The 18,530-nt window shown below is 34.6% G+C and overlaps 2 protein-coding genes across 4 annotated transcripts in view; one reads left to right on the top strand and one right to left on the bottom strand.

Annotated features, from left to right (window-relative positions):
- Positions 1-4,333, top strand: part of LOC108764482 (uncharacterized protein K02A2.6-like) — a 5,568-nt gene extending 1,235 nt beyond the window's left edge. Inside the window, exons 2-5 of the mRNA XM_018512747.1 lie at positions 1,418-1,768; positions 1,836-2,059; positions 2,159-2,599; positions 2,693-4,333. Coding sequence (XP_018368249.1) covers positions 1,418-1,768; positions 1,836-2,059; positions 2,159-2,599; positions 2,693-4,333 — 2,657 coding nt within the window. The remainder of the gene's footprint in view (positions 1-1,417; positions 1,769-1,835; positions 2,060-2,158; positions 2,600-2,692) is intronic.
- Positions 1-18,530, bottom strand: part of LOC108764509 (beta-1,4-N-acetylgalactosaminyltransferase bre-4) — a 185,654-nt gene that overhangs the window by 94,302 nt on the left and 72,822 nt on the right. The window lies entirely within an intron of this gene.

Below are 18,530 nucleotides of genomic sequence, written 5' to 3'. Positions count from 1 at the left end.
GGGCAAACAAAACTCTCAAGAAAATAATGGATTTCCAAAAAAAAATTTTTTCAAAAAGAATTAATTATTGAAACAAAAATCTTTTTTTAGATTTTCGGCATCCTGTAATGAATTCTGACAGCCTTCAAAGAGTTCTAACGATAATCCTTAATAATGAAACAACTGAGATCGAAAAAGTTTTAGCGCCTTGAATGGAAAATTTCAAAAGTTGAAACTTCAAAGAGCCCTAGAACTTTTTAGATATCGGTTATTAAGGATAATCGTTAGAACTCTTGGGGGGACAACCAGAACTTTTGAAATTTTTCAAAGTCCACGCGGGTAAAATATTTTTTTCGGAAATCCATTATTTTCTTGAGAGTTCTGTTTCCCCCCCCAAGAGTTCTAACGATTATCCTTAATAACCGATGCGCTGAAACTGATATCTAAAAAGTTCTAGGGCTTTGACGGTTCAACTTTTTTAATTTTTCTAAGTTTACGCAGGTTAAACATTTTTTTCGGAAATCCGGTACTTTCTTTAGAGTTTCATTCCAAGAAGTACTATCTTTGAGAGTAGGTACTATCAGAATCGTCACTAAATTAGTCATAGCCCTGTGTTGTAATCAGCCTACTAGCCTCATCCATTCATTTAAAAAAAAAATTAACAGTATACGACACAAAGACAGATAAACAAAAAAAATCTATTGGACTTTATTAAGTAAGAATTATACTTACTATAGCTAAATGGAAATCAAATATCTCAGACATACGATTGTAAAACAAAAACTTTAAGGATTTTTTAAATTGTAGCGTAACTTCTACGACAGACGCGTCCATCTATCGTAGAAGTTACGCTACAATTTAAAAAAATCGAGATATCACAGCAGACTGTGCGGCAGTCACTGTTGCGTGCTCAGACACGTTTACACGTGTCTCGCGCGATTTGTTTATATTGTCTATAACCTCGATTGTTTATAACCATAGCTTCGATTATTCTTACCCCTATAGCAGTGTTGCCGTTTTTGGTGATTTTTCACTAATTTAGTGATTTTTATAGTTTTTTGGTGATTTAGTGAATTACTTTCTTTATTTGGTAAATTTGTATGTCTACTCCTCTTATTGATCTTGTTTTCAATTCCTCATTGAATCTAAATATTGGACCATATTAACATAAACCAATCAAGAATCTCAAAATTGCGTTTTCTGACTGAACGCAGTCAATCTAGTTATATGATTTGTATTATATATAGGTTTCATTTTAAATTTCACTACAGACTAAAGTGTAAAAAATGAGTTGTTATGTCAATACCTAATTCTATAATTGGTATATTATAGTTATTTTTTTTATATAAAAATACTGATTAGGGGACCCCCCTTCAATGACCTTGACATATGTTGTCAAGGTCATGACCCTGAGTAACCTCCAGAAGCTGACAGGCAGCTAGCTTTAATCAACGCGACGACGAGGGACAGCCAAGCTCCGATGAAAATAAACTCAATAGCGAGAACGTGGACAACAATTCCGAGGAGGAGGATGAAATCTATCTACTCAACATAGCTGACGAGTTGCGAGATGACTTTCGGCGAGACGTGGAACTAAAGATGTCAGGAAGCGCACAGGTTTCGTTAACGGCACAAATTGACACAAGGTGTCCGATCACTCTAGTTCGAGAACAAGTAGTAAACACAGAAAGCGTAACCACTCCAGGTAAGGAATGGAACCGATATCGGGGCATTAATGACTCCAAGCTCTGGGTTAAGGGGGTAACCAGAGCCGAAGTTACTATAGAAGGTAAAAACTAAATCAGTCAACATCGGGATTGTTCCGAATGAGACGATGTCGGTTCCATTGCTGCTAGGTAGAGACGTGTTGAAATTGTTTGGTTATAGGCTAACGAATAGTTCTATGTTTGACAAAGCGGTTAGTGAGATATTATGTATCGAGAGTTACAGCGATACTGAAGTAGAGCGCTTAGAAATTAATCCGAAAGTTGACGCGGAATTCCGCGATAGTTCGTACATGTTATACAGAATTCTTATTTCAGGCCCGAACGAGTTGCCTAAAGTGAAGGCCATCTTGATGGTAAAGGGTGACCATCCAATTTGGTCCTAGGAAGGTTAGGATTTGTCAAAAAAGAAAAGGAGATATTGGACGATCTTATGAAGCGGGGTATTGTCCGAGCTATCACCTCCGAATACGCTTTACCTAGTGTTGACTAAGAAAAAGAATGGCGACACAAGAATGTGTGTCGATTATTGTGCGTTGAACAAGGTGCTGGCACGGGATAATTGCCCGTTACCGTTGATCGAGGATCAATTCGATGCGTTACGAGGTAAGCGATATTATAGCACGCTGGATCTAAAAGATGGCTTCTATCATATAGCAATGGCGCCTGAATCAATCAAATATACTGCATTTATAACTCCGATGGGCCAGTTCGAGTTTGTTCGGATGCCGTTTGGAATTAAATTCGGTCCCCAACTGTTTCAAAGATTCATAAATGAGGTAATGGCCGATCTTGTAAAAAGAGGAGACGTAGTGGTATACATGGACGACATTCTAGTAGCAAGTAAAACGTTAGATTCGCACATTGAAACATTGAAGAAAGTATATACAGTACTGGTATAGAACAGGCTCGAACTGCGATTGGAGAAGTGTGCGTTCTTATACACCGAAATCTTATACACCGAGTATTTAGGCTATAAAATTACTCAGAATAGGGTTCGGCCTACAGATAAGGGTATCGCGGCAGTACAGAATTTTCCGAAGCCTAGAACAGTAAAGGAAGTCCACTCTTTTGTGGGGTTAGCTTCGTACTTTCGAAAATTTATCAAAAATTTCTCACTGATTGCCCGACCGTTGTATGAGCTACTTAAAAAGGACGTTCCGTTCCGTTTTGGACAGACTGAAAAAATGGCGTTTGAAACGCTCAAGACTAGGCTAGTAGAGTCACCTATCTTGGCGGTATATAATCCGAGGGCGTACACGGAACTGCATTGTGACGCAAGTTCCCATGGTTTTGGGGCTGTGCTATTGCAACGGCAGGGTAACGATGCTATGCATCCTGTGTTCTATTTTAGCCGTCGCATAACGGAGGTGGAAGCAAAATACTATGGTTTTGGGGCTGTGCTATTGCAACGGCAGGGTAACGATGCTATGCATCCTGTGTTCTATTTCCGTCGCATAACGGAGGTGGAAGCAAAATATCACAGCTTTGAGTTGGAGACTCTAGCGATTGTCTATACTTTTCGCAGATTCCGCATTTACCTGCAGGGTACTCAATTCGTGGTTGTCTCAGATTGTAATGCAGTAACGCAAACATTGGAAAAATGGGACATCAATGCCCAAATAGCGCGCTGGAATCTCGAACTTCAAAACTTTGATTTTAGGGTGGTGCATAGACCAGGGTCTAGAATGGCCCACGTAGACGCACTTAGCAGGGCTTTCGGGGTGCTAGTAGTGGAGGACAATCCTTTTGAGTGGAACTTGGCGGTTTTACAAAATAGAGACTCTATCATTAAAGACATTATTTCTAAACTGGAATCCAAGGACGATCCGCAATACGAGATGCGCGATGGTTTGGTTTATAAAAAGCATGGGGGCAAATCGCTGTTCATGATACCGCGGCAGATGGAGAGTCCCGTTCTGGTTCGGTATCATAACGAAATGGGTCATATCGGGCCCGGAAGAATGATAGATGTCATTAGGCGTACGTATTGGTTCCCGCACATACGGGAAAAATGCGAAGATCATGTTCGAAGATGCCTGAAGTGCATCTCGTTCTCTCCAACTTCGGGTAAAGAAGAAGGTTATCTTAACCCCATCCCAAAAGGAAGACTACCGTTCGAAACTTTACACATTAATCACTTCGGGCCGGTCGACAGGCAAGTATCCTCGAAGAAATACGTCTTGGCGATAGTAGACGCATTTTCCAAATTCGTTCGTCTATTCGCAACCAAGACCACAGGCACTAAGGAAACAACGGCCTGTCTAACACAATTTTTCCAGAGCTACAGCAAACCCCAGAGGATCATATCGGACCGGGGAAGCTCTTTCACGTCACAGGAATTTGAGAAATTCATGAAAAAACAAGGAATACAACATATAAAGGTTGCGGTGGGATCCCCGCAGGCAAACGGTCAGGCCGAGCGGATCAACCGGGTTCTGGCTCCTTGTATCGCAAAACTGTCCAATCCCAGTAATGGATGGCAAAGGTACAATATATTGCACGAAGTAGAATACTCCATCAACAATGCGGTTAATCGGTCTACCGGCAAGAGTCCCAGCCAGTTAGTATTCGGTATAGACCAGCGAGGCCCGCACCCGGGTATTGGAAGAAAAACTGGATCCTCCTAACCGAGACTTAGAGGCAATGCGCAATCAAGCCGAGCAACGGATTAACCAGTCCCAACAACGACAAAAGACAGCCTTCGATAGTAAACACAAGGCTTCCAAACAATACAAAAAGGGCGACTTAGTGATGATTCGAAATTTTGACAGCACTCCAGGTACTAGCCGGAAGCTACTCCCGCAATATCGTGGTCCGTGTGAAGTTGTAAAGGTCTTTAAACACGATAGGTATGTAATTGCGGATCCTCCAGGATTCCAGAATACCCAAAAGATATATCAGAGCATCTGAAACGCTAGTAACCTCAGACTATGGGCACCCTTGAAGGACCCTCCTCTAGACTAATTAAATAATAAGCAAACCATTGTATTACGGTTATGTGTATTGATTTATTTTCTCAACCATCGGAACGCCCGGTGTATATAATGTTTCAGTTCATTCATTTTATTTTAGCGCTTGTAACTTTTAGTTTTAGATGGTCTCCACTGGATCTAGTGTCATAGTTTAGTTTGTGGGACTAAACTCTTATCAGGACGGCCGAACTGTAGCGCGCGATAATTATCGACCGTTAAGATTACCGACCCCCGCATAGACGGAGGTGGCGCAAGCGAGGCGCTGGTGAGGAAGGAGACGCCGCGCGACGGGACGAGTAGTTTCTATCGAGACAAGCTATGAGAAAAAGGCTTGAGGAACTCGTTCCCGAAAATTGTGATAAAGCGTGCCACAAAACGGTAGTATTTATTTATTGAAGAGCAACCGTACTGTCAACAGGGATTGCAAAAATATGTTCACCCTGTTTTCTCCTTTTTTTTAATCATTTCACGCATTTAGTGACTTTTGGGGCCTTTTAATGAATTTTGAAGCAAAGATTTAGTGAAATTATTTTTTGGCCCGCAATAACACTGCCCTAGACTGTCTATACTAACCACGGTCTCCTCTATATGACTTCTACGCGACAATATTTTCCAATTTAGAATGTCCTTCCCGATTGTCTCCCTGTGATATTTACTTTCGGCTAAACAATTACTGTCACTCTCGAAAAGCTATAAGAACGCTTGAGATGACACGTCAGCGCTTGCTACTTAATCGAAAGTCTTTTCGTCCGAACAAAATTGGCTGAGTCGAGTTTCCGTGGGTGTGGAAATTGCGGGAATCGCAATAAAGCTTCTTGCCGAAGTTCGTTCCGACTGTAACGTGTTTGGGACTATTGCAATTAGACGTTGGCAAATCCTAATTGCGCCTGGAGTTCGCGAGTACACTGTGAAGTTTAATGTATTGACCTAAAGTCTATCAGAATACAATGCCAATTAAATGTAAACTCTATCTCAGATACTAAAAATAATAAATTCAAAAAATAAAATGTTAAACAGTAAAGCAAGATGTAATGAATTCGTATGAAATAATATCTTAAATAATAAAATTGTTTCTAATGATACTAGTTTAGAAAAGTGTGAGTTCTTTTCTTGAGAATTTGTATTCAAATAAATATGCAAAAAATATTATTTTTTATACGAGATAATATGATAATGCTTAACAGCAAACTTTTATTTCAAGAACACTATTCATTCAGACTTAGAATTGGATGACACACTGCAACTATGGACATCTCAATCGCTCACAACTGTCACTGTGAAAAAAATAGTAGTTTCCGCTATAAAATGTTTCGTGATACGCATAAAAAAAATGTCATTGATAAATCACTCGAGATTTATAACCGACGTTGCAATAAACGCTTACGCGGCGACGAACGCGAAAATTTCAAATCGCATCGAAAAACCCATTTTGAATCAAAACATACAAGATGTCATTCTCACGATATATTTTATGTTGGATAAAAGGTCAATATTTTTATAGAGCTATAGAAACCGGAAGCCATAATTTATCTTTATAAAAGAGTTTGTAATCTTAATAAGATGAATCATAAGTTAGTGATTATATATAAAGTCGAAATAAAATAAAATGTAACTTAAATTATTCAGTTTAAATTTAAATAATTAAATTAGATCACTAAACTCTATCAAAATTGTATATCAAATAACTTCATGATGTAAAAAAGTGTTTTGCTTATATGAACGCGAATAAGATACAGTTACTGAAATCGCACTACCTCGCTTAAAAATTCAATTATTGTATTTATATACTTTCTTACGGGTTATTTAACCTTAGCTGCACACACTGGGGTCCCCGGGACCCCAGCGCAACTTTTTAAATCGAGATTTTTCACGTTTCTAAATTTTTCTTTTTTTTTGAACCTATATATCTCGAAATTCCTTAATTCTATCGACTTTTACACATTATGGGCTTGTTCCTTAATCATTTAAATCCATCAATTAAAAAAAATTGATTAAAATATATTCATTTTTACGAAAGTTAAGGTAACAAATATGGATGAGGTCCCAGTGTGTAATCAAGGGTGCAAAAAACAAGTGTATACAGCTAGGGTTAAAAACTACATGGTACTGCAACACTACTCCGTTATACTCATGACAATTTTCAACGTATTTCAGAATTACAAAGAAAATATAAGTTAAATAGCCTAAGTCTTGATCATTTATCGTGATTAGAATTAGAATATTTACATCAGTCTGATTTTATCCACTCTTAGATATCCACTCTTCCAATCGTTTTCCATTATACATAATCTTTGGAAAGAAAGAATTTGGCATTAAAACGCTACGCTTGCCATGCGTGTTGGCAAGCGTACATATATTCACTGATATATAGGATTTATAGTTTAACGCCGGATCCGAACGGCGTTGGTAATCAAAGATCTCTTAATCACTAAATGGAGTCATTTTCGGATCCTTAAATGCGAAAAATCGCATATGTGGGCGCAGGTGGGATTGAACCCATCGCGAAGTCAACCACACCGAGCGGTAAGCCACTCAACGCCTCGATTAGGATATTATTTAAATTAAATTAATAGGACTAAAGTTTGCTTTACGTTTTTTTATGGGTTAAATAAATAAAAATTTTAAAAATGCTCTAGTTTCTTAAATCGCACCATAATCTAACCTTTTAAATCGCATGTTTTACCTAATATTTTTCTATTTCTTACATTTTTATTCTATTTATTATTACGGAAAAATTATAAACCTACAAAGTGTTTATTTAACCGACTGTCGAAATAACAAGACACATATTGTTCTCGCAGTTATTTTTTAAAAATTTGACAATAATTTATAATATATTAACGAGTTACAAAATGTTGCATAAGAGAGATTCATTGTTCAGTGTAGAAACGTCGACTGTGTGAGCTTGAGTTCTCATTGCCACTCAGCTTTCTAACTTTGTGAGTATGTGACTTATCTCACAAAACAGTAAACGGTTCAATTTTTGAGAAGAAATACGTTGAAGATATCATTTTGTCATACAATACTCTAATCGTTGCGCTAGGGGGAAAGATTGCTGATGAAGACTCAAACCATGAGTGGAAATGTTCAAAGTTAAGGTTTATATTTTTAGTATTAAGAAAAATTGCGCTAAAAGATAATCAACGTCGACTTCTATTAGCTGTAATATATTTTTACGGTTTCATTAATTGTTTTAAGTAAAGGAGTCTATAAAAACTTATTAGTTTTTATTAATTTATAATTTATCATTGTTTATTTTGTTTCGAAGCTCTTTAAATTACTTCTTGAAATTATCATATGTTTCAGAAATTATGAAAAATATATTAAGTTTTTAACAGCATAATAATAAAATACAATTTTTTTCCTTTTCTTATGTAATTTTTAAATTTTTTGCGTTATTATAATGTTTTAAATGACGAATATTGGTATGGTGCGATTTAGACAACGAATTTCCTCGTTGCCAAAATACCATATTGAAAAAATCCTCATATTGAAAAAATCCTCATTTATAATAGCGCAAAACAATTATAAACAAATTACATAAGAAAGAGAAAAGAGTGCAGTTTATTGTGCTGTAAAAAACTTAAAAATATTCTTCATAAGCCTTTAAATAAAAAGTGGTGCGATTTCGACAATCTTACTTTATGCAAGCTCTTTTGGTTTTGCGGATTAAGCTTTCCGGAATTGAGGCTTTTTGACAAACGAATACTTGACATTGCTCCATCGTAAAACTGTATCGTATAGCAAAATTCCAATAATTCCCGTGATAATAATCGCGAATAAGAATCCACTTCACGTGGAATGCTGCAATTTCAAACACCGTTCTGTTTCCCGCGGTTGAAGTATTTCGATGTAATTGAAAATTTCATGCTATTAACTCTTCAACGATAATTGGTCGCATACGCGTTTGTTGCGAGATTGGTTTCCGGTATAATGATTTCCAGTACAAGCGCAGATTCGAACACGTGAACCGATTTCGCATTTATTTCTATATTTCTTCGTATATTTATCGTAATTAATTTATTTCGTTAGTGACGGAGTAATATATTGTATCATGTGTTGCGTTTTAACTGCGTTCTTTCTATTTTCCTTCCTAATATGAAAATAAATATTATAGTTATTTATATATTCGTACTCTCTTATCCTATTGTTTTATTTTAAATATTTCTTTCAGTATGTTCCTTTTTATTTTTACTATTATAAATTATACAGGGTGTCCCAAAATAATCGCCAAATATTTCATGGGCGGGTAGAGCGGACTAAATTAAGTCAAAAAGTCCTTTACGAATTTCATTCCATTTTGCAATTTTCGCAATAATTAACGAGATATTAATTATTATATTAAAAATTGGTCTTCAATAATTTTTTACTCAAATACTATTAACTTTACAGAAAAATTGCAAGAGGCAAAAATTGTTTATTTTTTCAAAATTTTTTCAGAATTTTTTAATAAAAAAATCCATATTTTCTCATGTGATGGTAAAAATAAAAAAATGCAATACTAAAAAGTTGATAAAAATTTCTGAAAAAATTCTTAGAGGTTTATGAGAAAAAAAATAAATAATTTTTGTCCCTTACAGTTTTTCTGTAAAGTTGATAATATTTGAGTAAAAAATTATTAAAGACTAATTTTCGGCAATTTTTAGTAATTAATCTTATTAATTTAACTATTGCGAAAATTGTAAAATGATAGAGGACTTTTCGACTCAGTTTAGTCTGTTATTTATCTGCCCATAAAATATTTGGCGATTATTTTGAGAGACCCTGTATATCTAATTTTATATACATATCTTTTCCTTCAATTTACATAAAAGTTTTTAATAGTTATATTGTTTTATACATTTATAAATTGGTAAATATATATACTGTGTATTTCTTTTCGTTAAAAGCTCAAGTCGCGAATAATGATCTTACATTTTAAGTATAAGAAAGAGATTACAATTCATTTAGAGTAAAGATAGCAGCGTTATATTTCAAGCAGAGAAAGAGAGAACGCCACGCCATATCACCCGATTTATTGACAGACGATTTATTTAAAAAATCGCGAAAAAAGTGAGAACGGATGAACCTTGCACTTTGCAAGTAAGAAATGTGCCGTGAAACGAATGTCAATTCAATCGGATCTTGATTGCTACGATATATTCGCTCGCTTGCCGTGAGAAGAAATGCGATAGTTCGTTGCACTAGGTCAAATATTTTTGCCCCGTATCCATGGACTCCTGGCGTTATATACTCCAGAAGATAATCATCTCGATAACTGTAGATCTATTCTCCTAGATAGTTAAAGAAAAAATCTACATTTCTATTTTGATTTAGTTCGTTTATGTAGTCCGAATAAATTTACATGTCAAATCTGAAGATGCGAAGGTAACAGATCTCGTATGCATTCAAATGTATATGCTATATATTTTATAGTAAATGTGTAGCAACCAATAAAATAGCGAAGTAAAAATAAATCGCCATTGATCGCGCAAGTGTAATAGTTATTAGAGCGTAAGTCAACATCCTATGTCACGGATGCGATAAAAACTATTTCCTGTATATTACAATAGCTATAAATTTTTAGGTAATAAAAATTAAAAAGGTTTTAAAAATAATTTCATTGTTTCATTATTATTTAAATATTATTTTATTGAAAAATATATCATGCTCTACTATATTTAAAAAATCAAAGTTTATTAATTACTCAAATTCCTAAACAGAAAAATTTACTTGAAATAGATTATAAAAGCACAGTCGATATATTATTTCTGAACATCGCATATCCGAGCTGTGCAGATATTACGAGGTAAGAGAATCGAAAGAGAGAAACGATAAAACGATACATATCCGTATATACGTCGTAACGATATTTCCTTTACCACCGATGGAGAAACAGTATTTCTCCAGGGAAGCGAAATTGGATCCAGCGTTAACCTCAATGGAAGACTCCCCGAGCTTCTTTGAGGTGACGACAGGGTTGAAGATAATGCAGAGGAACTTGCAGTTATTCAGATGCTCGCATACACACAAGCCCGAGATATATAATCCCATTACAGACAAGATGCTTCGAGATGTTCCCTCGAAATTCTTCAAAGAATCGGAACCAATGAGAGAGAGAGAGAAGCTGTATTATTCCTTACGTAAGAGCTAGTATCCCCTATTGCGGTATAATTGCTCAAGACACAATTGTGGAATTATTATGGTGAAAGTGGTGCAAGTCCGTAATTTGCCTTCAAGAAGACTTTGAATATAAAGTTGTACTTTAAGAATCTTACAAATTATGAATTCAATCCGTTCTTGCTTTCAATTACTACCTGTTTCAATTTAAAATAAACGGTTAGGTTAATAATAACAGTGTATGTACATTGTACAATATATGTATCTTATATAAAATATATTAAATTAAAAGAAAAATGTGATTTAATATATTATTTTGACAATTTTATAAAATCTCTTAATATCTTACAAAAATATATATATATTTTTTTTTGTAATATATTAGGGGAGTATATAAAATTATGTATATATACAGTTTCAAATTTAAAAAATATATACAGAGTGTCCGGTGAGACTTCTACCAAGCGCTTTTTATAGATAGAATGGACTAAACTGAGTTGTCCTATGAAAAGTCCTACCATTTTGCAATTTTTGCAACAGTTAACGAGATGTTAATTACTAAAAATTGTCGAATATTAGTCTCCAATAATTTTTTTCTCAAATACTATCAACTTTACAGAAAAACTGCAAGACAAAAATTGTTTATAATTACAATAACTTTGGCTATTGGGAATTAGCGCTGTACTACGTGCGCGATAAATTTCAAATTATTAAATTGTATCTTACATATTTAATTATTAATTGTATACATTCGGCTAACTTTTTAGCCATCCTCAGTACATACAGATGAATCCATGTAATTAGATGAGCATAAGACGTATAAGATATCCACATGTTTTTCATTATTTTAGTATCCGCAATGTTTTCATATGATGGTCAATCATCATTTCTTAGAATTCTTAAACAAGACATATAAACCGATCTTAAAGATGCTTTAATTTGCCCATCTACATAAATAATGTTTTTAATATATGACACTTAACAACAACTTTCGGAAAGACCTTAACGTTTCTCAGTTTAAATGTAACGAGACAGCAGTTTACTTCGATGCTGAAATGCGAATAAGAATTTTATTGCAAAATTATTTCTATATTAATTGACTGAATTTGTTTTATATCAATGACGTTTATCGACAGTGATTTGATGGAGGTGAAATTATACCATTATTGTTAACGATGATAATTAGAATTTATTTTTTAACTTTGTGAATTACTTGAAAGCGCTTAATCACGGTTGCACCATCTAGCTAGCCAACTGGTTGCGTTTTCATTCTAAGAAATGGTGATCGACCATTTCACATGAAAACATTGCGGATACTAAATTAATGAAAAACATGTGGATACCGTAGCCTTATACGTCTTATGTTCATAGCTCATCTAATTACATGGATTCATTTGTATGTACTGAGGCTGGCTAAAAAGTTAGCCGAAACATGTATATATACAAATTAATAATTAAATATGTAAGAGATATAATTTAATAATTTAAAATTTATCGCGCACATAGTGCAGCGCTAATTCCCAATAGCCAAAGTTATTATAATTATATTTTTTACATCAGGGAATTAAGACTATTATTTGTTTCAAAATTGTTTATTTTCTTCTCGTAGAACTATATAATATAAGAATTTTTTCAGAATTTTTAGTGCTGCATTTTCTTATTTTTACTACCATAAAAAAATACGATATTAAAAAATTCTGAAAAAATTCTGACAAAAATTCCCAGAACTTTATGAGAAAAAAATAAGCAATTTTTGTCTCTTGCCATTTTTCTGTAAAGTTGATAATATTTGAATAAAAAATTATTGAAAACCAATATTCGGCAATTTTTAGTAATTAATATCTCGTTAACCATATTGCAAAAATTGCAAAATGTGGTAAAGGACTTTTCGACTCAATTTAGTCCGCTTTATCTACAGAAAACGCTTGGCAGAAATTTCGCCGGACACTCTGTATAGTTTCAAATAAAAAAATATATAGTTTCAAATTTTTTAATATCTCAATACAAATATTTTTTAAAACAATTTATAACACTGTTAAAATTGAAAATACCAGTATATTTGTTTTAAATATAAAGTATCAAAACTATGATACTGCCTTCATTGTTGTTCTCTCCTCTCTAAGCTTGTATACTTTCGAAAAGAATTCTGTAGCTTGGATGGTTGAGAAGAAAAACTTGAAAGTATTTTTATAAACGATCCTGTTCAATTTCAGTTGTCGATTGTTTCGAAATAGAAAGCACAGTGATGGTAAAAATACATCATGGTCTATCAATACTCATTTTCATTAAATCGAAATGTTCGCTTATATCTATTTTATATTTTCTGACGCTTTCAGAAAATTAATTGAAACCGAGATTGAAAGTCTGATCAAATTTTGCGTTGTGCAATAATTCTTTCATATAACATAATTTATGTCGTAGATTGTTATAAAAAAATGCAGAGATTGAATATTCTACATATTTGCTTTCCAGCAAGGACACAGTCAGATACAGTGTAACACAGTGAATGATTACATCTTTATTGTTTGCCTACGTTAAACAAGGATAAAATGATTCACTGTGTTACACAGTGTGTCTGACTGTGTCCTTACTGGAAAGCACCCATTATATTCGATATTACGGAATGTCATCGGCACCCGCAATCATTGTACTAAATATCTAATTAACCCTCTAATGCGCTTTATGAACTTCGTATATTGTAACATCAAAGTGAATAACCTGTGGGCGAATTGCAATTGTCTTATGAAAAAACTTAATCGATCCCTTTCAGTCTAGCAATTCTAATATTATACCTCAATGAATATAACCTCGAGTAATATATTTTATACCTCAACGACAAACTCTGAAATTGATATCCTGTTTAAGTTCGTTTAAAATGAATTAAGGAAAAATTATTATTTCAATTCCCTTCTCTAAGGTTTAATTTATTAAAATTATTAAAATTTTCATCCTGAAATAAAACTGTCACTATTCAACTTCACATTTTCACAAGATTAAATCATTATTTCAGAAGTCTAATTCAGTCAAAGTCTTTCAAAGACTTTGATAAACAAAAAATAAGTCTGAATCCAAAGAAAAATGGATAATCGGATAAAATCATTGATTTATTTTACAGTATTGTTTAGAGAAATTACTGCATAAATCTTTCAATCATGAAGGAACGACAATTTCGAAGCAGTGTCTGACATTGTGGACCATTTCCCCAGGTACATAAAGCAACTCAATCTTCGATTTTTCCGCACCGCCTGACGACAATCCGCGAAGCGCCAGTCAATTCGTCGTCGTCGTCGTCGTCGTTGTCTACGGGACACAGGTGCGCGCAATGAACCCGAAATTACGGTACGGCGAAGACAGCTATCGTTTCGTCGTATTCTTCTCTGCCCCTCTCGTATTGGATTCCGTCTCACGGCTGGTGGAATTCGCTAACTTTAACGAGGCAACTTGGAAAGTGCTACGAGCGCAAAGCGGGGCTGTCCCTCTCCTTCTCTCTATTGGATTTCAGTTATCGAGCGTTTCATGCGGCTTCCTCTATACCTGGCTTTTACGAGTAAAACGTAACCTCAGATCGTGCGTTCGAAATACTCTCTCCCAGGACACGTATTGCCAGCTATAAAGTTCGTTCTTCCCTTTACTCTCCGCCATGTAGGAATTCAATTTCTCAATTGAAAGCGGATTTTTATCATTCGCCCACTAGATCGTTTATCTGGAATGCGACGCAATTGGAAAAATTCGCCATCCATCTGCATTCATCGCGTAAATCCATATCTGAACAGCGCGCGCGCTTGCAGAGACGTATTTAAAAAAACTATGTTCGGAAGAAGTCCGTAAAATATTCACAAGGCGTTTTGCCTTACAATCGTGAAATAATTTCACTGTGAGAATATAAAGTAGAGAGGCAAAGATATTATTTTTTTGCATGCTTTTTATTGAAGTAAAACAAAGCGAAGTAAAATGCTTTTATCGAATAACGCTTTTGCGGACGCAAAGTGTTATTATTAATTAGAGAGAGCCCAAGGAAGACCATTCAAAGTCATCAGAGTGCCTCTTTTTTATTATGTTGGCCTATTCTCGACTCCTGAGGGAAATTAATCGACGAGACGAAGGAGTTCGAGAAAGTCGACTTTTAACGACTATCTTCGTTAATGATCCCCGCGAAGAGTGCCCTAAAGCGAACTTTAATCCGTCTATATAACCATCACATCGCGTCGCACCGGACGTCGTGTCTTATGAACCGAAAGACAAGATGAAGATGACTCTTGGGCATCACTTATCTCCGTAAGAAAAAACTTCCGTGTTCGTTATCGGCACGGGGAATCAAATTTAAATTATATCTTGTCTCGCGCGTGCATCTCCCCTTACGTGCTCCTCTGTTAAACCTGAGAATTGCAAAAAAAGCCCCATGCCATTTTCAGAGCCCCCCCCCCCCCCCCCCTCTCTCTCTCTCTCTTTCTCTCGTTATTTTCAGAAAGATCGTTTATGCACAAAAATATTTTTCTTCCAAATAAAAACGCTGACTACATATATCGAAATCCGATATGTGTATGAAAGGTAACGTAAGTACATACCTCTATTTTTCCACTTTTCATCTTCTGAAGATATTTTAACGTATTTCCGCAAAGATGGAGAATTTCATTTTCAAATTGACATGAGTAGCGACCAAATATCGTTACTTTCAAATGCTTTTCCTTCATAAAAAAAAATATATAATCGAGCTCTAACATTAAATAATATTTAATTTATTAAGCGCTAATATTTATTCAATATCTTCAAACATTACCCAGTATTACAGCTAGGAATTATTACGTATGTATAATCGTATGCTAATAATGCAGATCTGCTATTCAGTGATACATAGTCCTCGTCAGGAATACATTAATGCACATAGATAATAATTAGCTAGCATTAAACTATCACTTCGAATCGATTAGCATACAAATACTCAATATTTACGGAACAAATGAAACACATGCGCGACAAAGAGAAAGGAAATATTATAAATTATAAACAAGTGTAAAGCAAGTGCAAATAATTGAATGCAAAATATACACAGCTGTCACAAAACCAACGAATAGTATATAGCATAAATTTATAAAAAAGTAATGATTTTGCTGAAATATTTATCTAGATTTCTAGATATATAAATCACTTTATTGAATTAACAAAATAATTATGTAATAGGAATTCAAGCATAATGAGTAATGATGTAAACAATTTTGATATTCTGTCAATCAACTTGAACGTTCTACAATTACTTTGATAGTTCAACAAAATTGTTTTTAAATCTATTTCTAATTTAATTCTTATTTCAGCAAAATTGTTTTTTCTGTTTATACTAAGAAAATTTAAGCTTCCTCGAATGTTTTTAAGCTGTTATAAAAATTCATTGTTTCGCACCAGTAAGAATGGATTTGAAATTTATTTTTTTATCATTCGAATAATTCTTTTACGAGTACCAAATCGTTTTAGCGAACTTCTGACCAGCACTAATTGGAACGCGTTTGAACTTGCATGCGAATTCGATTCGAACTGTATGTGGCAATGGCGAACTTGAATACATCCGTCGGATACATACTCTGAGAAACTTTATATGTATATAAAGTAAAACGCAACAACTTTAGTGACATAGCATATCTTAATCAGTGAAATTTTTATCTCAAATACGAAATAACGGCCAATTTACTTTTAGTACTTAAACGATAACGTTATCAAAAACCGCTCTTCGCGTTTTTTCTTTTTTATTAACTTTGGCTTAAATCGCCTCATAAACGGCGACTCGACGACGGTGTGCAGTTTGGTCGAAAGCGTTGGTGTCTGTATTTTTCTTTCCTTCTTCCCGAACCATGTGCGACCACTATCGCAAGTGAATTCTCAAACGAACGAGTGTCGATACGAAATGGCGAACACGGTTCGTCGTATTTCGGCGGTTAATCATCCAAGTGTCGTGATGCGAGTAGACACGGCGGTATCCTGTTGTGTCCGCAAAAGATCGAAATTGTTCAACCCCCCCCTGGTCGGTGTAGCGTCCAAACAGAATGAACTGTTGTTGGACATTTTGGTTAACACATTAATATTAAAATAATATGGTACAAAGCACATATCGGAAAAGTTGAAGTGACTCGACACTCCGGTCGACATTCAGCAAAGCTCTGTGCATAACATTATTCATTTCCTCTTGAATATCCATTAGAGTACATTAATTAAAAATGTATAATATATTACATAATTATCACACAATTATATATTATAATTCTGTAATTAGTTATCATAACTTATTCAAATTTATCACAGAATTAATCAGACGAAACAGATATATGTAGTTAATTAAAAAATTAAATATGTCTAAAAAAAATATCAAGGTACATGTCGTATATTCTGAAATAAAAATGTAACAGTTCGTTAGTTGATACGTGAATAAATCGTTCTAATTCTATATATTTCGAAAGGTTATTCGTTACTATGATTACGTTTACACCGTGCATTTAGGCTGCGGCCTATATAATAAGTATCCTTGTTTATCCTGTAGGTTAAACAAAGACACCTAATATCGTATAGGTCGCGGACTAAGCGCATGGTGTAAACGTACTCATTGACCTATTGGGCTCTCAAAAGGGCTCTGCAGTAATATTGATCACCGTATTTTGATACAAAGTGACCGTAAACCCAGCAGTGTAAATCAGCGATGACCGAGATAGCACTTCCGATAGATTCGGAACAGGGACGATAGATAGAATGCAGAGGTCGCGCGGTAAAATGTTTCGGGGCAAAAAGCGGATGACACGATGGAGATCGCGTGACCGCCGAGCAATGTCGACATAAATTATTTATGAATTACAGTGCCTGGTCATCGGTGCGAGAGTGTAGGCGAGTGAGATCTGAGAGACCATGCATAAATATATACATGCACAAGGCACATTCACATACGGCACACGTGCGCATATGTATATATGTATGTACGTGAATGTGCTTTGTGCATGTATATATAGTGTTTGTACAGTGTGACTTGTAGAAGCTGCATTCTTGAAGGTAATGTTCGTCATCGCGATGATACTCGACAAGAAAAGAACGGAAGGTAAAGAACGGAGTGAGGAAGAACTTTTCTCAGAGACATGTTAGAATCTGTGAAATGACCACAAAGTTTCTCCATAAGTTAATCCCTATGTGGTTACGTTGGTGCAGGTATTCTGCGCTTGGCGATTGCACAGAGCTAACTTTACGCATTTTTTATCAACCGCCATCAGCCACAGATTTTCTACATCAGTGCGACAAATAGTCTTTCGGATTGTTTAATATATCTTTAATATATGTTTTTCTCTTTTCAATAACTATTTTTTACAAATTTTTAAATATGCCATTACATCGAAAATTGCCATAAAATAGCGTTATATTAATTAAAATCTTGTTTTTTTTAGAAATATTATCACAATAAGCTACTTAACGTGCATATTCCATAATTTAATGTTTGTTTGGTTTCTACTTACATTTTTCAGAAAATTATAATTAAAATCCATGCTTCTCTCTCATAATTCTCAAATAATAATAAATCGGAAAACAATAATATACAATATATTGTTAATAATAATGATTTTAATTAGGATATAAAAACACCAGATAATCGTTTACGTAAAAAAAAATCAGATGACTATTGCCGGGTTAATATTCAAACCAATTCAGAACTGATGCCTCAGCTACTTTTTAATTAAAAATTAAAAGAAAGAGAATAAGAGTATAATTGAGAATAAGGAATGTGTGTTAT

Source organism: Trachymyrmex cornetzi, unplaced genomic scaffold, assembly GCF_001594075.2.
Source record: "Trachymyrmex cornetzi isolate Tcor2-1 unplaced genomic scaffold, Tcor1.1 scaffold43, whole genome shotgun sequence".
NCBI lineage: Eukaryota > Metazoa > Arthropoda > Insecta > Hymenoptera > Formicidae > Trachymyrmex > Trachymyrmex cornetzi.
Note: the sequence above shows the minus strand (reverse complement) of the source record. Positions and strands in the feature narration are given on the sequence as shown.